Source organism: Pyxicephalus adspersus, chromosome 3 (assembly GCF_032062135.1).
Source record: "Pyxicephalus adspersus chromosome 3, UCB_Pads_2.0, whole genome shotgun sequence".
Taxonomy (NCBI): domain Eukaryota; kingdom Metazoa; phylum Chordata; class Amphibia; order Anura; family Pyxicephalidae; genus Pyxicephalus; species Pyxicephalus adspersus.
In genome coordinates, this window is record NC_092860.1 from 7250942 (window position 1) to 7276818 (window position 25877).

General features: G+C 42.4%; 1 protein-coding gene across 2 annotated transcripts in view; it reads right to left on the minus strand.

The window, feature by feature from the left end:
* Window positions 1-8373: 8373 nt before the first annotated feature.
* The window catches only part of SLC39A11 (solute carrier family 39 member 11), a 197809-nt gene continuing 180305 nt past the window's right edge, over window positions 8374-25877 (minus strand). For both annotated transcript variants that reach the window (XM_072403461.1, XM_072403460.1), the window contains exons 7-9: window positions 13293-13391; window positions 11941-12099; window positions 8374-10898 (exon numbers count right to left, since the gene is read on the minus strand). In XM_072403461.1, the coding sequence (XP_072259562.1) occupies window positions 10820-10898; window positions 11941-12099; window positions 13293-13391 (337 nt within the window). In that variant the 3' untranslated portion in view covers window positions 8374-10819. The remainder of the gene's footprint in view (window positions 10899-11940; window positions 12100-13292; window positions 13392-25877) is intronic.

Genomic DNA, 25877 nt, shown 5'->3' on the forward strand with positions numbered 1-25877 from the left:
GATTGGTCAATCAAATGGCCAAAAATCCGGAAGAGGACAAGGTGAAGATTGTGTATGTGACGGTGATGGGTGAATGTATTTTAAAAAATTGCAATCAGGCAAGCAAGTTTATTTTATTGCACTGTTCCTTCTGCAATAAAGGACCTGTCTGGTCGCAATTTTTATTTATTTTTAACTGATCAATGATTGACCACTTGAAATCAAACAATTGGAACATCGCCATCTAAAAGCGTTGTACTGCGCCATGCTTTTGGCCGATAGTTTGCTCTCATGGTTAAAAAAATAAATAGGGAGCAAAAACATTTTCTGCATTTTTGCCCAGTGAATGTCGTCCGGAGCCATAAACCGCCACAGCGCCAGGCGCATGTTTTCATACGGCAAGGTGTAGAAAGTGAAAAGGTCAGAGGTAATAGGCTGAGTGACAGGTGACCGCGCTGCAGAGACGCTGCTGATGCCGCCTGCGGTTTGCCGTTAAGCTCTCCATTATCTCCTGTAAGTGGTTGGAGTGCGACGCGTGAGAAGTGAAAATACGCGATGGGGAAAATGACCGCACAACCGCCATGGAGAGAAAAGAGCCAGCATTCGGATCTATCATTGCATGTCTTAGTGCAGCATGCTGAGTAACATGTAAGGGCCCCGATTTATTGGAGGATACACTTTCATCAGTGGGGGATCCAGCAAACCTGGAATGAATTGCTTTAAAGTCATTTGATATTTGCTAGCCAGATCCATTACAGGTTTTTTGGATCACTGATGAAAGTGTTTCCTCTCCAGCCTTGGAGAGCTTTAATAAATCAGGCCCAATGCGTCCAGGTATTTATCACCTTTCATAGAGATCAGAACCAAAAGTTTCCATGATTGCATTGGAGAGAAATCTGAATTTTTGGCACTTATAGGACGCGGTGGTGGCGGCTACTTTCGCTGGAAAAAGGATTTGCAGAGAATGAAATGACATTGCCGGCCATGTGATGGCTACAAAGGCGAATTCTTTAATGGAGAAGTTTTCCTTGCAATGGAACAAGTGTCCCCATTGGAAAGATTTCTCCTCTCTTCCTGTTTTGCTGAAAACTCAGAATTTCGGATTTCTCACTTCCTGTCACCTGACAATGGCCGCCAGCACAAATCAGTGCATGAATGGTCGTGGCTGGCAATTTCTGGCCACCTACAACCAAAAAAAAATTGATTTGCTTAAAGGAGCCACCTGGCCTCTAATAGTCCTCTAATGGCTTCTTAAAGAGAACCTGTCACCTGCACTATGCAGGGCCATTTATGAAACTGGATTTAGTGTGTTAATAACAGGTGCGTCAAAAAAAATGGCAACTACCATATTATTACTCTACAAGTTCTCAGCTTTCAGAAAATATGCATTGGAAGGCGAGTGGACAATTTAATATTTTGTAGAAAAAAAAAAATAATTGCATGTTTTTTTTTCCTTGGGCTACAGGTGATTATAAAAATGATGTTTGTTCAGAGTTCCCCTTTTGCAATATTTGTCCCCCTGCGGTGAGGACAGAGGGACGGACGATGGGTAAGAAAAGCAGCAGAGGCGTTGGTGAGACAGCGGCGCTCCATTTGGCGCAGCGGGGCCAGTTCCGGCTTGAAGCGTTTCAGGTGTACGGACGCGAGCCAACAATTTTTCCCAGGCCCGTTCCTTTCCTGGATCGCACAAGAATAGCTGCATTGTTCCTGTGCGTGCACAGATCCTCGCTTGGCTCTGGGTTCCGCCCTTGCTCGCAAAACCGCAATTACACCCAGCTGCACCTTGTCCCCTTCTTGTCTGCCTCGCTTTCTTTTGGCATCAGGTAAATATAGGCATCTGCACGCGATCCCCGGGGAGAGCAAGGGAGGGAAGAAAGGTTTCCACATTACGGTAATACCCCCCCTCCATCCACCTCCTCTCCTGGCCTCTGTACTCCTAGAGAAAGAAAATTCTTATGCACTGACTCAGCACTTGTGTGAAAGCAGAGAATGCGTTAACTCAGTCATTGCCGAAAAATGGTCGCCTATAGCGTCACCTCTGCCGGGTAAAACGATTATCAATAAATTCTGGGTCAATGAGTGCGCCATTTTTGCCGTTAGGTCAAAATGGTAAAACCACCTGCTTAATATTGTCTGGGTATTTCTTGCACAACTTTCACCCATCCAGGCATGGACTGTGCAAGACTTCGGTGCACCAAGAAGTCCTCCGGCCTTCCTTTTTATCCATAGTGCCACCCTGCTGCCATCTCTTCCCCAGGTAATGGATGCAAACACCCGGCCATCCACAACTTTCTTCATTCTTCATTCATCCTGCTTCCATTACTCTATGGCCCATTGCATACATTTTAATGGTGGACATGGGCCAGTAAGGGCATTCTGTAACTATGCCACCCCATGCACTGAGATGCACTGTGACCTTTGCTCCATGGCTGGTTTACTGTCTATCCCTTCTTGGACCATTCTTAGAAGGCGCTAATTATTATTAAACAGGATATATAGCGCCAACATATTACGCAGCGCTGTACAATAAATAGGGGTTGCAGATACAGACAGTGACACCGGAGGAGAGGACCCTGCCCTGAAGAGCTTACAATCTAGTAGGCAATGCAAACTAAAAACACCCCACAAGAAATGCCGTTTTGGAGATGCTCTGACCCATCGTCCACCCATCAAAATTTGGCCCACTCAGTCGCTCAGATTCAAACACTTCACCTTCAAGAGCTGTTCACCTGCTGCCTAATATACCCACCCTTGTCAGAACCATTGTAACCGGATCATCAATGTTTTAATTTCACCTGTCAGGGGGTTTATTAATCAACGCACAGTAATTGGATCATTTTAAATCAAGTAGTATGGCTGCAAAAAAAAGTCACGCGTTAATGTTTTTTTGCTGTGCCAGCTTTGGGAACGACACCTTGACCCTGATTTACTAAAGTTCTCCAAGGCTGGAGAGAATACACTTTCATCAGTGAAGCTGGGTAATCCAGCAAACCTGGAATGGATTTCCTAAAAGTCATTAGCTATTTGTTAGCAAATGTTTTCAATCCTGGACCAGATCCATCCCAGGTTTGCTGGATCACCCAGCTTCACTGATGAAAGTGTATTCTCTCCAGCCTTGGAGAACTTTAATAAATCAGGGCCTTTGTGTGACAGCTTCATGCCCGGCTCTTCTCCAATCATGGAGCATATGGAACAATGGCTTTTTGCTGGTTCCCCCTAAGGGCTAAATTTTGTGAATATGTAGTACACTTAGGCTACGTACAAGCTTGCAATGGTTCTCGTCCAATATTCGGCTCAGGGCTGATATCAGACGAGAATCTTGCGTGTGTACAGCGACCATCGTCCATAAGACTGTCCTGGCACATCCATGAACGATGGAGGACGAACGACCTTAATGAAAATGAAGGGGGAAAGCGCGCAGTGGGATGCGGCTCCATCTTTATCCCCCTCCCCTCTCCATAGAGCAGAATGATGTACAGCACTTGTTTATGCGAGAATGAGTTTGTGAAAGATCCTTTCCAACGACAATTATTGCATGTGTGTATGCAGCCTTACTATTGCAGCCCTATCCAATTTCAAGAGACCTTGATTATTCTTCAGTTGGTTGATGAAGCATACATTCAAGCCCTGAAGAAGGGAGGGGAACCTGAAATGCATTGGCTTTACTTTGTTTTGTTTGTACCAGTAGCCCCTCCACCTTACACCTCAGGGTAAATAGAAAAAAATGGCTGCACATTAACCAAGCATGGAAAAGCACAGGAAACCCGTCATGACCGTGCAGCCATCGTTATAGTGCATTCAGACAGGAAGTATCGGATCATATAATGTAGTTGGTGGGATTATTGAGGGATCTGAATATTCATTATTAAATTATTATAACAGGCGTTATTGTAAAAGCTAAGTGGTGTTAGGAATATAGACATGCTATTGTATGTCATGGTTATGCACAGATTTGGGACATGACGGGGGAGCGCTCTCTGGTGCTGCATAAGGACATACAGCAGGGGTCCACAGTAGGACGCATTGCATTGCTGCAGACTGAGCAAATGCTGCTCTGGCTAAGGAATCTCAGAATCTCACATTTGTGGTGGTGTCAGATACCAGCATCCCCTGCTATGCCTAATGGTTCCATCTGCTGAACCCGATCTCGATTGCTGTGCCCCTGCAGAACAGCACCAAAACCACACGGCGCAGCGGGGGACCCAAGTGTCCGGCACACCTGGACCGATTAGGTTCTGATTCAAAACAAATGCACTGAAAATAGGTCAGCATAGGCAGTGTTCTCCCCAGATCCTTTTAGTCGGGCGCACCACCCGGCACTTTTCAGTAACCACCCAATTGTTTTTGGTAGTTTGGTTCACAATACAAGAGATGCCACCCCGCTACAATTTCTTTCCATTCAGCTTAAAATAAATAATTCTCAGCTGAACGCTGATAGGTTTGCACAGAAAGTTAGAACGCCATGCCTTCCCCTATTTGTATCACGTATTTCTCATATCCTGTGGTGCGGAGGCAGGGCGATGTTTCGTGACAATGGGGAACATACCTTCACTGTGAGGACATGAGGGCTGTGAGTCACAGAACAGATAAAGAACAGGGAAGGAGCTGCTATCACCTGGTAGCTGCAGCTTTTGTTCTGGAATTTGCTTTGGGCATTTTTGCTGTATCTGATTTCATCTAGGAAGACCTTCAGTGGTATTTAGAGATCTGGATACAAATGAGGTTTTATGACCCCCTAAACAGGGTTTGAAGTGGACATGTTATGTGAAACGGAAGGACAAATAACAAATTATCCTATTATTCTAAGTAAAAAATCATTATTTTCTTGCATGCATTAAAATTATATCTGCTTATATTTTGTTCTTCCTGGTTCCGCTTTTTCCTCCCCTATCAAAATGCTAAGGAAATGTTTAAAAAGGGTCACATGACCCTTGGCTATTCGGTGAATGGTGGTGTCTTGGGGTCCTAGTGACCTCGGGTGATGGTTTCATCCGATTAGAAAGACTTCCAATGCCATGGAGGATCAGCAAAGCCAAACAGTTAGTGGTTCCTGCTTTCATGTCAGTATTAAGTAATGGGGAAAGAAATACAGGAGGAAGGGGGGACAAAAAAAGTTTACTCCAGGGTTCACATATAACTTATTGTGGTTTATCATTGTGTGGTGCTGTATTGAAAGAAATGACTGCATCTGTATTGAGCGGTGTAGTTGGATACTTTTAATGCCGAACCCCTGAAGAAGGAAATATCTAGATACAAGAGCCATGTGTATCCTTACTTGAATCGTCCGCTGCGTCTCTTTGGAGTTCTCTCCACTGGCTTCCATTTCACCTGAGAATCAAATTCATCTCCTGTGCTTTGCCTTCAAATCCCTCCATAGGTCTTATCCCACTTACATTTCTGACCTTATAGAAAAATACTCCCCTAGCCGCTCTCTCCGCTCCTCCAATGACCTACTAATGACTTCCTCACTCATAACCCCATCACATGCACGGCTCCAAGAATTTTTTTGGAGCTGCCCCAACTCTCTGGAATGGTCTTTTTTGTCCTATTCGACTTGCTCCTACTTTCTGCTCATTTAAAAGAGCCCTCAAAACTCATCTTTTCAAACTCACCCGTCTTCTTCGTCTTCTAAACCCCTCACTACTCACCCACCATTCCATATCCCCCTCCTATTGTGTGATACTTCCCCGACCTCGTAGATTGTAAGCTCTTCGGGGCAGGGTCCTCTCCACCTCCCATGTCACTGTCTGTATCTGTCTGTCATTTGCAACCCTTATTTAATGTAGAGCGCTGCATAATATGTTGGTGCTATATAAATACTGTTCATAATCATAACACAGGTCAAGATGTCATTTTCATCAGATATCATTTTATGTCGGCTTTGTGGTATTTTTGATGTGGATTTCAAATCTATGTTAAGTTTGATGCAGCTAATTACCGTATATATTGTGTGAAATTCGTTATAAATAGCCTTAACATATTACAACATTTAACAAGTTTTCTTTTTTTAAGGTTAGAGACCGCACTAACTGCGATTGATTTCATTGCCTTAATGATCCAGACAGTTTCTGTTAGGTGTGTGGTTTATTCAAAATGAAAGCACGTCGCCAAATTACCACAGAACTTAGAAAGATATACAAATTATATTTCGGCTGTCCACTTGGTGACCAGGATAAATCTTGGACTTCACATGTCATCTGTACCAGTTGTTACAACGGACTGCGTGACCGGCTAAATCGGTGTAAAGCAGCAATGCCATTTGCAAGCCCGATGGTGTGGAGAGAACCGCGAGACGATCTAATCAACTACTATTTTTGACGTTCATTTTCAACAAAAGCGGATTTTAGGGTAAAACTAAGCACAAAATTGTATATCCCAGCCTCAATTCTGCAATTAGCCCTGTTCCCCATGATTCATTGCCAGTTTCGGTACTGCCACATGATGGACTTGCTTCTGTAGAAGGTGATGAGGAATGCGCTGGAGTTGCAGCCAGTTACAACCCCGAATCATCTGATACTGACTACTTGGCCGAGGGAGATTGAGAACCAGAGACCTTTACACAAGCAGAACTGAATGATCTAGTTTATGATCTAAATATCTCTAAAGACAAAGCAGAACTTCTTGCTTCAAGGCTTAAACAGAAGCGCTTGCTTGCAAAGGGTGTAACTGTAATCAGAACTTGACAACGTTCTTCACTAGTGATAGCTCACAGTGCTACTGTCATGATATAAATACACTTTTTAACAGTGTGTCACAAGAGCATGTTCCATCTGAATGGCGTATCTTCATTGAATCCTCTAAAAGAAGCTTGAAGTCTTACTGCATAGTGGTAATTCCAAACCAAGTTTACCAATCGCCCATTCTGTTAATCTAAAAGAGTCCTATGACAACATGAAGTTACTACTTGAAGCAATCCAGTATAAAACACACCAGTGGAACATCTGTGGGGATCTAAAGATCATTGGCTTTATTGCGGTTTCCTATGTCTGTGGGACAGCCGATCTACGGGAAACTATTATGTCAAGTGTGATGACCAAGAGATGGCCATGTGGCTACCAAGAGATACCTATAAGCCCAGAACAAGCAGTGTCAAGTTTCTGCCTCTGGTTGATCTGCATAAAATATTTCTGTTACCTCTCCGTACCAAGTTAGGCTTGATGAAGAACCTTGTAAAGGCCATAGGTAAACCAAACTCCATGGGTTTTCAGTACCTTGTTCAGATATTTCCAAACATAAGCACTGCAAAAATGAAGGAAGGGATATTTATAGGGCCACAGATCGTCTGTTTTGCAGGTTGATGTTTTCAAACAATCTCTCCCAGCAGCTGAGCTAGAAGCTTGGGATGCATTCAAGTGGCTGTGTGAAAATTTCCTGGGCAACCATAAGTCTCCGGCATACAAGGAAGGAGTTCAGAATCGGCTTGATTCATACCAGAAACTGGGTTGTCTCATGTCATTAAAAATACATTTCTTGCACTCACATCTAGAGTTCTTCCCGGAAAATCTTGGTATGGTGAATGACGAATAGGAACATTTTCACCAGGACATTCAGTTAGTGGAGAATCGCTACCAAGGTTTCTGGAATGAAAGTATGATGGCTGACTACTGCTGGATGCTGTACCGCGACAATCCAGACAGAGTACACAAGAAAATCAAACTGTAAGCATCTCTGAAGAAACAATGTTACCTGTCTGACACTGTTCAGTAGATGAATATCACAGTGGCCTTATTTTACTTCACACTGAAGATGTATTACCATTCACTTCAATGGTGCTTATGTTTTAGTACAAAATACATGCACGTACAATGTTAACTATAATAGTACTCATAACTCAGGAACTTTACGAGTTAGGGAAAAAAACGTAAGTGAAAAACTGATTTAGAAAAGTTTGCTATGGTTTCTGATTACCAAACTAATTTTTTGTTGACCTGTGTAATCATCATCTTGGTGTGCTTTGTGTGATTCTTCCAGATCTTTGCAGTAATCCAATATTTAGATATACCATGCAGGCACTTCCTGTAGCAAAGACCAGTCACTGCTGCCTTCCTACCTTGTGTAGAGTGACCGGTCTGGTCTCCGCCTCCTCCTGTAGTTTTCTGCAGGCCCATCCCACACCTCTGCTTTGTGCACAGGCAGCACAGTGATGGTGTCAGCTCTTCATTTAAATGGGTTTTTGAAATAGCATTTGGTGCTCAGAAGATAGATTTATATCAGCCATAGCGACGGATATGTAAAAGGTTTTGAATCCATTGAGTGTGATATCCTCATCATCAGGACTCCACTCCATGCTGAATATGCGCTCTGCAGACTGCACTCTTCATGTGCACTTTCCTGGGGTAGATACACTTACTTAGCCAACCATATTAATAAACACAAAAAGGCAACAAACCGATATAAAACTCTACGGATTTATTGGGTTCATCTTACTGACATACGTTGCACATTCATTAAATATAAAAAACTTTTTTGTTAGAAACTTGTACAATGCCCAAGTTGGTTTCTACAATCCACACATTTTTGCACTGTTACATTGTACCCCATACGTTCCCTTCAAATCCAGACACAAAACTAAAGCAGTGGGGAAACACATCTGTAAGACGAGAAGGAGGGAAAGCAGACATGTGACCCCTAGCAGCCAATAAGATTGTTGCTGATATGCGTCTAGGGCAGGGCAAAATATCAAAACAAGGCTCTGATTGGTTGATCAATGTCTTTGTTGTAATTGTGAGGGTGATGTCAGCATGGACGTCGCCAATGAGAGACGGCCATGGCTGGACAAAAACAAGTATCCAGTTTTTACTAAAATTGTGAAGGTTGCTTATAAGTTTGTTCACCCCTCCTTACCCCTTATTTAGCTCTGAAAATTAATAAGACAATTAGAAATTTTGTAAACAAAGACAACTATTCATCTTCAAAGTGCTGTGAAAATTTTGGTCTTGGTGGTGTCTATAGCCAGAGATAATGGGTTTGGGTTTATAGGCTCTGGACACAGCGGTATGTGGTGCACACGGCAAAGTCCAAATGTTCACCAGTTGGCCCTAAACCATGGCCAGGTGGCCCCAATACACACATGGGAATTTGGTGAGGTTTTTGCTATTGGACTGTAGGGTCAAGAATATACTTTCAGTGTTGTGGCCTCTTTGAGGCAGTGGGCACTTACCATCACAGGTAGGTGGTCCAGATTCAACAACTTCAATGGAAGCTTGTGAAGCATACCACCATGTGGAATAATTATAAACAATTCACTTACTGATTGTTTCAACAAAAGTCCTTGTTTATTCACTAACATTCACACATAAGGGCAGGATCGATGGATCAATAATTTGGAGTTGTATGTATGGCAATGATTGAGTATAATGTGAATGTTGTCATTGGGTGAATGCTGCAAAATAGAATAGTAAATGTGTATGAATTAGGTTTGTGAAGGGCTGGGTGAATATTCTATGAAACTAATGCTTGAGTCAAACCCCAAGACTATTCCCAAGAACATTCACTCAGAATAGAAAAATACCCAAAAACATTCAAAAGTGGAAGTTTCACCTTCCATTGAGTTCAGTAGGATTTGACCAGCATCAAAGTATGTCCCCCAATCTTTCATGAATTCAACCCATGCATGTTCACCCACCTTTAGTAAAATGTTACATTCACTTGCCTTTTTTTCCGGTGCCTTCACTTATTTTTTTCCTGACGTTTACAAGCAAGTTATTCTGTCTAGCAACCATGACAGAGGTTTATCCCTCTACATCTGTTTCCCAATTGGAACAACACCCAGAAACCCATTCGGCCTTCTCCATTAATCCCTCATTTTGGTCTGATGTATTGATCTCTATTGGCAGGCGGGGAAGGTGGCGCATATGATGCTACTATGTGCCAGCACCACTGCCACTGTAATAATTATGGCAGGGAAAATGTTAAATATATTATACCACCTATAACACATTTACATCCTAAGTTATAATAAATACTTAGTGAAAAGGTAAGTGGAGGTGAAAAACACTACATCACTACTTGTGCTCAACCATGTCCACCTTTCTAATTCTAGAAATTTTGGGTTGTATAGTGACAAATTATAACACTGCTGGGTAATTTTTTATTCCCAGCCTATAAGTGTTGTGCTGAAGAAGTGACATACATCAGGCTGATGTGCTTTGGATTTGCATCAAGCTGCTTTAAGTTGCTTTGGCAAAAGCTCAAAACTTGTGCGGGAGGGATTAAAAAAAAATAATCTGGAGTTCTATAGTTTACCGCAATCTCTGTGATTGTTGCTAGACAGCTTATTCTGCATAAAGATGAGATAGATATCAATGAGGGAATGATCTCAAAAGGAACGGATATTCTCATTTATTATGCATTTTATGCACACACTGACTTGCTGGGGAGGAACCCTAAACAGCAGTAAGCAGCAGAAAAATTCACAGCCATGGAGCACACGGTTCAGACTCCATTATTGAAAGCAATGACAGAGAAGTCTTCTCCAGGTGCTCAGGTTCCAGTTTATCCAGCAGGGAATGCCCGCATTGGTGTGAATGAGCCCTTCTTGGAATGTATGGAAGATTCTGACAAGTTGCTACAATAGACAAATCCCTTTTTTTCTCTACACTTAACATATGTGAGATTTCTGGTCTCCAGCTAATTCATCTTCTCTACAGATACACAGCACCCTGTGATTATTCCTATACAGATCAAAGCTCCCCAATATTAACACACAGAAAACATCAGATAAATACACAATCAATCATTCATAAAAGGCAAATTTGTTTGAAAAACTGTAAACTGTAGTAGTAGCGCCCAGCGCCTCTTCCTAGGGTGGCTTCAGCATCCGCGCTGAAGGTGGCCTTCGTTAACCTAAACCGACATCCAAGGACATCATGACCACAAAGCCCAGGATGCAAGTCCAGGAGGCCAGCTTGCCATTGCCACTACAAGAGAAAAGAGATGTCATAAGTTACACAATAAAGAGGAAAAATCATAATAAAAAATTATATTCCTATTTTAGGGAGAAAGAGGCAACGTTTGATACCTTGGCTGACCTTCCTAACACATCTGTGATGAGCTTAGCTACTGGAGTCACCGGCCTAATAGAGTTTTTTTTAAGAGTTTGCAGACATACTGCAACCTTTTGACATATACTGATACACTGGGCCTGATTTAATAAAGCTCTCCGAGGCTGTAGAATTCAAACTATATGAATTATAATTATTTATGTTGTGCAATATTTGCTCCTTTTCAAAGCTAAGAATAGAGATTAATAAACCAATAATGGCTTTTAAAAATTTGGTATCAGGCCAGTCTCTATTGCATACAGAGATAGGGGATGTCCCTTTTGCAATAAGTATTCTTACCCGTCTGATTGCTGTCCATCTGTCAAACGTTGCTGAGCTACACGGCAATCCCAGCTTCACCTGCGGGTGCCAAGACTGAAAGAACTCCCACACACCAGCTTGGGGGTTACTTCATATAGACCCGGCCATAGATCAGGATGCAGAAAAGAGGAAGGGAGAATATGGCCGCACCCGCAACAGAACTGGGACAGGTGAGTAGCCCCAGGGTATAATTCTGCTTTACTAATCCTTAGTAATAACACATTCAGTTGGACTTTCATATAGAAAAAATATAGAGAACTCTCAGGATGATTCTAGTCCTTTTCATCCAGGCACTGACAGGGATGTGCAATGTGCATTGAATTCCCCAGCCTTGAATCTGGGCAGCAAGAATCAAATCTTGCCCCAGTCTACTCAAACTGCCCCTTAAATACTGATTGCATCTTTAAATAAATTAAATTTTGACCACTTTGAACTCCTTTTGTTTTTATTATCCACCGGCCATGTGCGCCCTTCAGCTTGTATTATTAAAAAATGCAACAGGCACATGCAAAAACAGATTAGAAAGGGGACCAGGATCATTTTTTTCATTTTTCACCAGTTTAATAAACACACCTGTGAGTGTCTGAATATTACTTACCCAGTCTGTGCTTCCGGGATAATGTCATCCATCACCACATACACCATAGCGCCCGCTGCAAATGCCAATGCATAGGGTAATAGAGGTTCTGCCAAAGCTATTGCAACTGCACCTAAGACTCCGGCAATGGGCTCAACCATTCCGCTCAGTTGGCCGTACCTAGGGAGAGGAGAAAAGATAAATGGTATCTGCTCATGGTTACCACTGCACCATGCAGAAAAGGAACAATTGTTTATGAATGTAGGCTAAGATCACATAGAGCGACTACCGCATGGGCACCCTTAACCCTTGCTAAACCTATCAGCAAACTGACGTGGTCTTATTTATTCGGGAGGGAATACCCAACCTTAAAGCAAGATAGAAGGTCTCCATTTATTCACTGGGTAGATACTTGCTGCTAGGGCAAGCTAGGTGATGGAAGGAAGTAGGACAGCCATCATGCGAATTCAGCCATAGAAAATGTAGCGTCATTCAGCTTTGCTTTATACCTGTCATAAATTACATATATAGGCTGCCTTCACTGACCTCCTTTTGGAATGGCTCTCTGCTTATTTCCATGCAATGCTGTTGGCCAAAGATCAGGAGTTGTGACCTGACAGCAGGGGTGTAGTGGGACGAGCACGGGTGGTTTTTCGTGAATGGGCACGTGTGCCCACTTTTTTTTTGCAAATAACTATTTGGTGGTCCGCCCCCTGCGGGGTCAAGGGAAGGACCCCGCTGGGGGGTGCAACGGCCAGAGCTGCGGACCATGTTCCCCCATATGGAATTATAGGCTCAGGGCAGTGGGCGGTTTGTCTCTCACAACCTGCCCACTTTCAGAGCCTGCGATGGGAGAGTGGGTGGGTTCTGGTATTATGATGTCAGTGTGGGGGAAGTTTCTTCCCCTTTGAGTAACACTTAGGCAGGGGTGTAGTGGGGCGGGCATGTTTACATAACAATGATGCGTATGCATGCTCCCCATGGATAGTCTTTTTTTTTTTACGACTACACCCCTGCCTGACAGGTTGCATATGTGTTGCGGATCACCTAGGATTGAGCATGGCAGCCAAGCATGTAGCATTTTTTTTTTAGAAGGTCAGCATTTGCACAGAATGTATTTGCACCATGGCAAGGCTAAATGAAGAAGTGAAGGTCGGTGAGACAATAGGTGCCCTGACTGCAAATTTTGGAGAGTCACTACACAGAGTTAAGGCCCGCCATGGCTCAGTGAAAGTAAGAATATGATTGAGTTCTTTGCTTTCAAGACTTTCTTCCTTCGTACTGATACAAAGGTCAATATGATCCCATGCAGACAACCAGGTAGTAAATTATCAGCCACTGGAACCATGATGAGTAACAACAATGGTACTTACCAAAACGCCTTCCATGTGGACACGCCAGCTGCTCTTAGTGGAAGGCTAACTGCAAGGCCCTCTGGGAAATTCTGAATTCCTATTCCAATGGCTAAATTTCTGAAAAACAAAATTTGGAATAATGGGAATTAATATCAATCTTACAGATAGCCAAAGAGATCATTGGTGCCACCTAAACTGACCTGAGAGGTGCAAATTGCTCATTGCTCAAGAAGCCCCCAACAATTTCTGGACGATCCCTGGTTGAGAAACACTGCTCTAATACATATATCAAGGTTGTGTGCAACCTTTGGCATGGCGCCATATAGAAATTTGTTAGCACTTGGGCCACATTAGGACACCGGAGCCAACACATTGACACATAGGAACATGCACACTCCATACAGATGGTATCTCCAGTGAGACAACTAGAGTGCCAAGTGCCTATTGCACTCTGGGTAATTTATTTTATCATTTTAAAAGCCTTCTTTAAACACTGCCCAAAAAATAATAAGAACACTTTCAAATTATAAAAACATTCTTAGAAATAATTGGAAGGTTTTGATGGACTGGACTTCAGTGGATAAATACATCTATGTCAGGGCTTTGAGTGCCTGCTGTGGAGAAATGCCATGATGGCGAGATAGCCAAATTGGATAAGACTTAATGTGTTCAATTTCCTGTAAAGTGCACCTGTCATAATAAATTACTGTCACCGCACTTAAACCACCTGGGACTATTTCCACATAATGATTTTACACATTGCATTCCTGTAAGGCAGATCCACTTTGTATGTGAAAGCTCTCAAAATATTAACAAGGATGGGGCATGTATATAAAAGCCAGGCATATTTTAATGCTAGGTGCAAATACTGTTGCATGCACATTCTGGCTACCTCATTTCAATTCCCCATTTGGATAGGAATATTATATGCAATCAATAACTTAATAATCAATGAATTAAAATGTTGGAAAGCAATTGCTGCCATTTACATGGTAAAGCCAGAAGTTTTTGTTTCTTACATGTGATATAATGAAAAGGGTTAGAACCTTGGACTGGTTTCTCTTGCTGTCTATGCCCCTCCACTGAGGAGATTCTATGTCGTTATTTGTCCTGGCACAGAAGTTGATTTGGGATTCGAAATCCATCATTTCTGAGTTGTCTTAGCTTTGTCTTTTCGTACACTTAGGGTCTGATTTATTATGAGGATACACTTTCATCAGTAAAGCTGGGTGATCCAGCAAACCTGGAATGGATTTCTTAAAAGTAATTTGCAAATTTTTAGCAAATGTTTTCAATCCTGGACTAAATCCATTTCAGATTTGCTGGATCACCCAGCTTCACTGATAAAAGTGTATCCTCTCCAGGCAAGAGCCTATCTTAAGGCAAAGTCGGGTGCAAGGTGGGCCACTGCATGGGGGCCAGGGCCACCTTCCTCAGCCAACATGGACCCCCAACAGGGCTCCATGTCAGTTTGGCAGGGGATCTTAAGTCAGTTCTGCACAGGGGCCGTAACGTAATTTGTTTTTTAAGCTAGCACCTAAATTTGACTTGGTATCAGACTCTTATAATGCATTCACTGCAAAAAGCTTGCTCAACAGAGTAGAAGACTAGAGCTCAGAATCAGTGTGCTGCTTCTCCCTAAATTATCCAATCAGGATAGGGAAGGGAAAAGACCTTTAAGTGTTACTAAACTGCAGCAGGCAGAACTCAGGTCTCCTGCCATAGATAAAGGATTGTGTTCCCTGATAGACCTCAGAACTGAATGGACAGAAATACAGCTCCCAGGTGTATTTAATCTGTGTGTTTAGCTGTTGGCCATAAGGTGAACTTCACTAAGACCCAATTTTCAATATAAGCGTCTTGCTAGTTCAGTCAATTGCACAGCAATGCTGCTGCTGGATGCCAAAGGAGGCAACAAAGCAGCCACTACTTATATCCTTCTATAGGATTAGCGAACAGGAAATTAGATTGGAACATTTTGCTCCTGTTACACCACGTTCATTTTTGAAAGGCTCCTGGGAGTTTTCTAGCCCCGGCCTATAAAACATTCGGTGATTTTCTTTAACTGCAAAAAAGGAGCTAAAATGTGATTTGTTGCTAAAAGCAACACCAAGGCTCCCCTGCGATTTGTAAAACTGTAATGGATGGGTCCCTCCCTACAGAGGTATGCCTTGTACAGACCATAGTCTGACTCCTCAGGACACCAGCTGCAGCAGACATGTAGGGAGACAGTGATGTGTGATGTCACCTTCTTTCCTACTCTCTCCTCCGCACGTCTGCAGGTAAGGCCAGGCCACAGTTCTGGCTTCAATACGCCTTTTGTGTGCGGAGTAAGTTTATTAACAAGGTGCTCTTATCTGAGCCAAGCAGCTGCGACACCTCCCATAACCCGGAGACTGACATCATTCCAAAGAAGGAACAATGCGCACTAAGAGAACTGGTACGCTGCAGGATGGACTGTGCTTGCACGAGCCTAGGATTTGGGTGCCATTGCCTAGAGTGGTTTTAGGGCTACAACTACCTGGGCGCCTGCTCGAGCTGGCAGTGGCCCAGTAATTCCATGCAAACACTGGCATACACAAATGAATCCACTTGGCTTCCCATATAATTCACTTCTGCATACTCAAAAGTGCAAAGTATGTGCCATTGCCAGTAATAACCCAGGTACATTGTGGCACTGCACCAACCGCTGCGGCTAGTCTTAGTAAACCCTGACAGCATGCAATTGTTTCCAAAGCCGTTTTTATTGCTGCCCGTGTCCTCATTCCCAATATTCACCTTCCTTTATTAGTCCTGGCAGCCATTGTTACTTAGACGGAAAGGAAAATGCAGAATTTTGTGTGTGCACCAGAACAAGACCCAATGGTTAAATCTTTCAAGAGGACACATGGAGAAGATTAAGCTCTGATCAGAGGTTGAAACCATTCCCTACCCTATCAAAAAAAAAAATGGCTTCAGATATTTTGTAGGCTGTAAAGCCCTAGCATGTAATCCTATCTAATTATTTTAATGTTCCACTCATATTTATGAAGAATCAACGCAGGTTTGACCATATTTTTATTTACTTTTGTAGGTGTTAAAAAGGTCCACCTATCTTTTCAGTGCATACCAATCCACTAACACATGCATCAAGAGGTGTTTTCAGGTGTTAAGGGAGTTTAAATTATGCACCATTTTCATTACTGTGCCACACCACAATGCATTGTAGTGCGTTACTGTGCATTGAGGTGTGAATAAACCCTTAAGTATTTTTTTTTGGATTAATCTATATCAGAGCATGCATTGGAAAAAATATTTGCAAACAAGGCAGCACGGTGGCTCAGTTGTTAGCACTCTGGCCTTTGCAGCGCTGGGTCCTAGGTTCAAATCTTGGCCAGGACACTATCTGCATGGAGTTTGCAGGTTCTCCCCGTGTTTGCGTTTCTCCGCTTTTCTCCCACATTCCAAAAACATGCGGATAGGTTAATTGGCCTTAGACTGAATTAATGACATATGACTATGGAGGGACATTAGATTGTGAGCCCCTTTGAGGGACAGCTAGTAACATGACAATGGATTTTATACAGCACTGCATAATATGTTGGCGCTATTGGATAATAATAAATGATCCAAACAAAAGGATCCCAAAACAGTACAGAAAAAAACCCAAAAAATACAATTTTAATACTGGGTTTAATGTGTGCTGACACAGTTTAAAGCTACGTACACACTTCCAATTATTATCGTTGGAAAACCAACGACGAACGATCCTGCACGATATATACGAACGATCGTATAGCACCGATCCTGCACATAGAGATAACGACACGATCGTTCGTAGATATTGTACACACAATAGATACGATCGTTTGAGCGATAGAGGAACTATGTGCACGACAGGAAAGTGAATGAACGTTCGTTCATTACGCATGCTCAGCCCATGGACGATCAACGAACGATCGTACACACGAACGATGTTCAACGATCGTCGTCCAATCCGATCCGCCGGTCCGGTCGTTCGTTTCCAACGACTTTCCTCGTTCGTCGGCGTCGTTGGTTACTTTTTTTACGAACGATTTTTGCCCAATCGATCGTTCGTCGTTCGTTCGTTTTGAACGATAAAAATTGGAAGTGTGTACGCACCTTAAGTCTTGCAGAAATCTCAAGGAGCTCCAGCACAGAAGTGGCCATGTTTAAGCGGAGTTGAATCCATTGCAGGCACAGTGTCACACAAAGTGCAATGCGATTAACCCTGACCAGGCCCAGTCGCTCCCCTCAACTTTCACAATGGCTCACCCTCTACTCCCATCAAAGGGGTTAATTATGCGGGCCTTTATCCTGAAGTAGGGCTGATTATGGCCCCGGGGGTGTGTAGCTCTCTGCTGGCTGCCTTCACAATGAGCCTGTTATTCGGGGCAGGAATCCGAATATCCTTCTTTTCTCTCACATCTGAAATAACACAGGGGTTCCGCTCACAATCGCTCTCTCTCTCCTCTTCTAAAAAAGGTCGGCTCGCCTCCCATCACCTGAACTAACACAACATGCACTGGTTCTCACCCGCTGCCCCCCCGGTGCCACCTCCTGCCACAGGAAAGCTGAGGTCCGACGCTCGGGGCAAACGGTTACCATAATATCCGCTCCAGTGTGTGCACAGGGCCGCATTTGTTAGGTAGACACGTCAGTCGGGGTCTTTGAAAGGCAGTGTGGGTTCAGCTTTGTGTACCTGCTCTATATCTAGAGGGATTCAAAGCCAAAGAGACAGGGACTCTTTAGGGCCGGGCATCACTATTGCACTGTAAAACCACACAATATGCAGTACAGTGCATTGCAATGCTATTCATTTCCAATGCACCAAAGTGGCACTTTAGCTTCCTGCAATGAACAGATGAGAACTATCTGTGTCTTTTGATGTGATGCAATATAAATTATTTATAATGAATAATCTACCTTAGTGTAATGCACATGAAAGCTGCAATTAAGCTCTGACAACAGTATTTTGCATTGCCTGCAACAAAGTATGAAGTGCTGTACAGTAGGTGAGCTCTAAATACGTCTGTCCTATTGCCCTGAAAAAGAAAGGTGACAGGGTCTCTTTAAAACACACTGGTCCTTTAAAGTGTACCTGTGCTTTTATTATTGATACTGAGCCGCCATGTAGATGTCACCTTGACGGGATCGTTAAAGGATTCTGCTTTCTTCTATAACATCCAAGGGTCCCTAAAACCCTCTAATGCAGACTATGCCCACCCCATGTAGTCCCACTCCAATGATAGCTAGCTTTCCTAACCAATAAAAAGTGTGTGGTGGTGGGGAAGCTCAGAGCTCTCAGCAAGGTGCCTGCTGTGGTTTTTGTAACATTAGTCTGACCACAAGCTTTTGAAGTATGCATGCAAGGAAAATAAACTATGCTTGGCATTCCACATCATAAGATGCCACCGCACAGCTGCTGGGATTTAAATACTTCTTCCTTCCTCTTGCGTCTGAAATAACACCGGAGTCTTTTCAATAGTGCTTGCATGACCAATGCCGTGGCATTGATCACATGACCACCTAAGGGGAGAGATAGTTTCATTTTGATTGCACCCATGTGACACATCCGGCAATGAACACTAACGGGTGCCAAGCTTAAAATTTATTTTACATATTGTATCCAGGAGTTAGTTGCAGACTTAGCCAACAGTGGGCTCTTGTGCAGATGTTAATTACCCCCCTCCACCCAACGGACTTGGGGACCTTGTAGGGGGTCCGTGGCCCTTGTGTACACTTTGCACCTTCTTATGCCACTGTCCTCGCAGGAGTTGCATGAATGCAAACCTTGTGCCAAGTATTTGTTTGCTTTGGCTTCGTGCTTGCTGTCTCCTGTTTGTGGTGTAGCAAAGAAAAATAAAAATCAGGGGGCACATTGGATTTTGTTCTCTCTTTTAGAGAAAACCCATTCTTAGAATCTGAAAATTTATTTATTTTTTTAATTCTGCACACTTCCTTTTAAAGATTTCACAATTTCCAATCTATTTAGGAAAAATCAGTAAAATGTAATAAAAGCTTCAACATAATAATGCAATTAATGTTATTCAAGGTTTTTATATTTGCATCTGTTATAAGATTTCCTGGTCATTCTGCAATAAAAGGCCTTGTTCATGCATTTCCTGGAGGTGACAACAATCTGTCCCTGCCAGTGTTGCTGAGTTGTCACCTTGTCATGGGCTTCCCATTGAGATTACACTTTACGTAGGTAATGGCCTACTGTTGTCACCATCAGGAAACCGGCCCTGAAAAATGCCATTGCTGGAGTGCATGTACATACCAAGTAAGGGGCTATAGAAAGATCTGCAGCACTTAATTGCCAACAATTTTGACGTGCGTGTTAGTTGCCTAATCCTGGCCACATAAAAGGCTGACGATCCCAAACCCTGTAGGATAAAAGTGCCGGCACTAAAGGGGGAACACTGCCATTGCAACGCTGGAGGGGCTCACTGTGCCAGTACACTGCCACAATGTGCCAATATGTTGTGCATTCCTTCACTTTACAACATCGTCCTGGGGCCCCAAAGATGTCATTTTTTCTGGCGGGATAATTCCACTTTAAGTCAACCTCCCGGTAGGTATTACCCTCAACAATCGCACATTCTCCAGGATAAGCTGAGCCATTCGGATAATCCAGGAGAAACTTCACTGACAAAGGACAGAGAGAAACCACAGACAGTTGATGGGAGCTGCACAATGATTTCTATTCATTCTCCTCTCCACTTCTGTTTCCAATCCCCCCCGGCCAGCCGAGGTAACAGCTGTTTCCTCCTGTAACTTTCCCCATCGAGACTCCGCTGGATGTGTTAGAATGGCAACCAAATATTGCTATTCTCAGTCAGAACTTGTCAATGTGGTCCATTCAAGGCTCCCTACATGGTGGAGGATTCTATTAACGTGCAATTTTTTACACATCAATGTGCACGATGTAAAACTTAGGGAAGCTTAGACACCCAGATCAATGTAAAAGCATCAAAATCTATCAGTGACTTATGTGATAGTTTAAAAGAAGAGCAGGCACAGGTGGATTTGTCAATATCCTTACAGCATTACACATGAGGGGTAAAGGTGTATTGAGATTTAGAAAAAAAAAAAAAAATAGAAAAGTTTTAGTAAGAGTACCTATTGCCAAAAGTAGGGTTTTTTTGCAACCTCTATAAGGTTTCTTTGTCTTGTGGGGATATTTCTCTTCACTTAATGAGCTGGGGATGCAACATGAAATCTCTCTGAATGCATTCGCCATTTGAGGATTTTCCCTCATCTCTTAATCTGGTGGTATCTGAAGAAAATTGAATCTAATACTGGCAATGATCTGTAGAATAAATAGAGGGGTGAATATCTCCAGCAGGGATCAGGCACTGACGGTGGTGCCGAGAATAGAGGGGTGAATATCTCCAGCAGGGTTCAGGCACTGATAGTGGTGCCCAGAATAGAGGTGTGAATATTTCCAGCAGGGTTCAGACACGGACAGTAGTCCCCAGAACAAATACGGGGTGAATATGTCACTATCAGGGGTGAATATCAACTATCTCATCTAGCAGGGATTAGCCATTAATGGTGGTCCCCAGAATACACAGAGGGGTGAATATTTCCAACAGGTAAAGGCCACTGGGGGTGATTCCTCAAACAAATATCTCTGGTAACACAGAAATAAAACCATGTAGTAGTAGGGTCCTACTACCATGAACTTTCATGGGGCGGATTTATAAAGCTGAGGGTCAGCTGATCGCCAGAAATGTGCTGAAAATTCGGCAGAAATAATGATTTAGTTTCGTTTGCCTTATTTTATAATCAAGGTGATCAGCTGGGATGATTCACAAATTACTGATCTACCTATTCACCGGCTCTTCTCCTATGAATGGCCCGTGGCTACTACTAAAAACGCAATCATTTACTCTATTTAGGTAAATTCAATTTCTGATTGTCACTAATATGGGGTGCCAAATTGGGCAAATACCAATAGATCAGACCTAAAAAAGTGTTCCCATTGTGTATGAGAGAGTAATGCAGGGGATCAGAAGCCAAATAAGGGACTGCTAGGATTTGCAACAAAGCTATTTAGTTCAATACATCCTTCTGGTCCCAGCATCCAGGAAGAGTTCAGTTTTCGGAAGTCCATGTGAATAAAAGGCTTAGAATCGGAGTAGACATTGAAAACACTATAAGCCAGGGGTGTCAAACTCAAATACACAGAGGGCTGAAATTAAAAACACCAAGTCGGGAACCAAACTTGAAATTTATTGAAATAATTGAGGAAGTTTACTACTTCATCCATAACTAACAAAACAAACCCCTCTACATGCACTTTAGGGTTGAAAAGAATAATTTCTATCTATCTATGCAGGCTGTGTGTTGTTCATCCTCTCACATCACAAGTTTGTCTGATACTAAATATTACACTATGCAGTCTCTAATGGATTGAAACAAACACAATGCCCCTGGTAGTCAGGCACCATGTGATCATTGCCTAGGCTTTGTTTCACATGATAGGTGTACAGGAATAATGTCTATGTATTGCATGTATTGAAAATGATGATGTGAGGTGGTGATGCGGGCGGGTGGGCCAGATGTAGTTCATTTTCGGAATTTTTTGGGGGCCAAAAAAAAAGGACATTGAGGGCCAGATTTTGCACCCGCGCTATAAGCAAATGCAAGAAAAAAATATTTTATGTTCTTGTGGTACAAAACTTTCCCTTTTTTTTCTTTAAATGCACAAAAAAATTTGAAATGGACGCAGACAATATGACACAGTAGCTCTATCCAAGCACGATAAACGGCATCCACTGCGTTATCACTGTGAGGATCTTTCTTGAATCCCTCTGCAAGAGTTAATAGCATTCCACCAAGTCATGTAAAAGTCATCACACACCTCCCCGGCCATCCAGGGGTTACATATCCCATTTCCCATTACTGAAGAGAAGAAGAATGTGCTGGAAGTCGGATTCCTGCCCCCCTGGTTTGGCATGAAGAGCCGCTGGTGACTGGGTTTAGAGCCTTGTCACTACAAAGGCTCCTTTCTTACACAGCAGAAGACAGACTTCCACTGTCCCAATGGGATGGCCGGTCTGCGGGACGTGCCTCTTACAGCTGTAGGCGGCTGCCCTACAGCAAGTTACAATACACATGTGCCCAAAGTTTGCTATTCCATTTGCACCATTGCTGGACGTGCTGGTATAGAAGGCTGGTCGGTGTAAAGCCAATTTTTATTCTGTTACCTATAATTGCATATGAAGCTACAATGCTGTGCTAAGGCAATCCCACTAACGTTCCAGCTCTAGCCTGACATCCCTTGTAAGGACACAAAGCAAAGAATAAATTTGAGAGCCGATTTTTCCTCCCTAAAGGGACACATCAGGTGCTCATGCTTGCTGTAGAGGATGCACACTTGCTGTATATGCACTAAATCCAAAAAGCAAAGTACAAATGGCACCTATGAGGACTAATAAATCCCCATTCCTTTACTGCACATTATTTTGCATTCATGTGCTCTTGTAGGCAATCCTGCCCCTGCAGGGTCTGTCAAAGCTTCCGGATTACCATTCGGGTTTTGTAAATTTATTGTCACCTATAAAAAGAATCTTCTGACCGTTTTCTTATCCAGATTCTACCCAACCTGTCCGATTTCTTCTGTTGTAGAAAGACGCAGCCAGTTTGCTTGTATTAAGAGGAGCTGAGGACATTCTGATGGAGACAAGACAACTTGTTGGTCATTGAAGCCATTCATCAACTGCAACCTTTATGGATTCAGTATAATGAAATGGCTAGGGAGCATACAGACACCATATTTAGGGGGTCAGAACTGCATTACTGCTGTGTTTGGTAGATACACCTGCAATGTTACAGCATATTTTATAGAAATATACAGCCACATATCTTAAATAACAGGAGGTGAGCAATGGCAGCCTCTGTATTTTATCTTATCATTGTTTTTTTAAGCAAACTAACAAAGTGAATCACTTAGCCACTTTCACTTCCCAGCTGCTCCATTGTATTACAAAATCTTTGGTGCTTCCAAGTAAGGAAAGACATATGAGGGAAGGACATATGACCTTCACCTATAATGAAGAATGACAATGCCATTGATTCTGTGTAAGCTCAGTCCACAATGGAGTTTACAAGTGTTTGACCTCCTTCCTCCAATGCAGGAATGGAGAGGTAGTGGGGTGGTTTAAGGTAGCATGAGCTAATTAGGTCTTTAAAAAGAATCTGTCCATAATTTTATTTTAGTCTGGGTGGGAGGAAATTGTAGGGGGGTGGCAGCCCATATATTGTGACCTCTTTTTGCTCTTCTTCTATAAACACATACATTCTGCAGAGTAATATGTTGCTGCTATATAATAATAATACCAAGGCTGTATAGTAGTGTCAGCGGTCTCAGCATCAAAAATTATAGTATGATCAGTAGAGTCATTCTGAAGAAAATTCTGCAATTCATTATTATGATGCCAAGCTTTTAAAAAACAAAGAAAACCTGGATGGCACCCATGATTTCTACAAGTGATGAAACAGCAAACTTTACCATTAATTGCAATTGATTGCAGTAATTGCAATTTAAACTTTACCATTAATTGCAATGGATTGCAGTAATTGCAATTAATGGTAAAGTTTAAATTGCAATTAACTACAATCCAAGTGGCTGCAGCAGATCCTGATGTATAAGAGTGGCTGCAGTTCTCAGATTTTACCACTTGGTGGCAGCAGAGGTACACAGATCTCCCCCATATTAATGCATACTAAAAGTTCTGCATGGTGCAAACATAGTTCAGAATCCCAAATCATTTTTAGATAAAGACTGGTAAAGTTTTGCATCACAGATCATCAATGTGACAAAAACCAACAAGTGCTTCTCCTACATTCTTAAGGCATGCATCAAACTTATATTTTTCTAATATTTTTTATTTGTGAGCTATATGTGGGCTCCTTACAGATAATATCCCCTATGTCCTGTCCAGGTGATAATGAATTTACCAGATAGGAAAATATGCAACAAGAATGGAGAAAAAGCTGAAGGGTGTTTTAGCTTCCCCTATTCAGATCCTCACGCTTCTTTTGGGTCATCAGTTCTCCAAATAACAAAGCAAAGGCCAGCAGGAAATGAGTGACCTGTAAAGGAAACTTGCTAGTGACTTTAAATCCATCAAGTTAAGGCTTTTGTTGCTTCAAATGGGTTTTTGCAATTCCCATACAAGTCTATAGAAATGTAACAATGTCTTGAAAAAGGCCAATTGCAAGACAGAAGGTCAAATGACCAGTCAATGAATTCTGAATGATCTTAAAATGATGCCATCATCGCAAGCCCAAAGGCCATTGGAGGCTTTTTGTTTGCTAAAAGCTCCTGTGCATCAATATTTGTTTTTTTAAATATAGATTTTTATCCTTTGTTGCTGCTGATCTCCTGCATCCTCTATCTAAGCGCTTGCATTTCCTAACCTCATGCACTGCGGCAATAGCTGCTTGGCATTTCTCATGGCAGGGTTTTATGATGGTGACAACCAGGCCTTTGTAATGTGAGTTGAGAAGATCAATTATAATCTCCAAAAGAAAAAACTGTGCAGCAGAGTGACAGTGCAGGAGAACAACTGGGCAACACAGATAATGTCAGAATGTTGTTTTAAAGAAAACTGAAGAAAAAAACTGAAGAAAAGAAACAAAAAGTTGAAAATTTCTTATGAAATTCTCTAAACATACTAAACCAATATGAGATTTGGTGATTGGGTTTACATCTCCTTTTACTCTTCCAATTAACCCGATCATTCTAATGCTCAGCATATTCTATTGCATGTAGGCTTGACCCTGCAAACAATCAATATCTTCCTGATGGAAAATCATTGGGGAAATATTTACAGTTTTACCTCCTTGCACCCACTCAATATTTCAGAAATCAATCACAGCACTGGGACTGCCTTGTATTGCCATACAAATCATTGTGGCCCTTCGCTGCCCACTTCTCGGACAGTCATGTTCCAGATTATCGACTTAATCGAGCAAGACCCAGTTTTCTTTTAATGTAAAATTTTTAGAATTTTTTTTAGAATCAATCAATTATTCTGTTACAACCTTTGCATAGCTTATATCTAGCATATGACCAGTTTGAGATCAGTTTGTACTATTCATGTGTCGATCTTGCCAAATGCACCCTAAAGACCCATGTACACCGGCCCTTATGTAATCCATCTTGCAGGATGTTGAGGACCCAGTAAACATAAATAACAATATTATTACACAGTATTTAAATAGAGCTGACATATTACACAGAGCTGTACAAAGTCTAGGTCACTAGCTGTCCCTCAAAGGGGCTCACAATCTAATGTCCCTACCATAGTCAAATGTCATTATTACAGTCTAAGGGCAGTTTGGGGGGGGGGGGGGGGGGTGCCAATTAACTTAACTGCATGTTTTTGAAATGTGGGAGGAAACCGGAGTATCCTGAGGAAACCCACACAAACACGGGGAGAACCTGCAAATTCCAAGCAGATTAGTGTCCTGGCTGAGATTTGATCCTGGAACCCAGTGCTGCAAAGGCCAGAAAAAACTAGGTTGTAGAATTTTGGGCAGAGAGTTAGACCCCTTTTTTGAGACCAGTGATGGAAAAACAAAGTG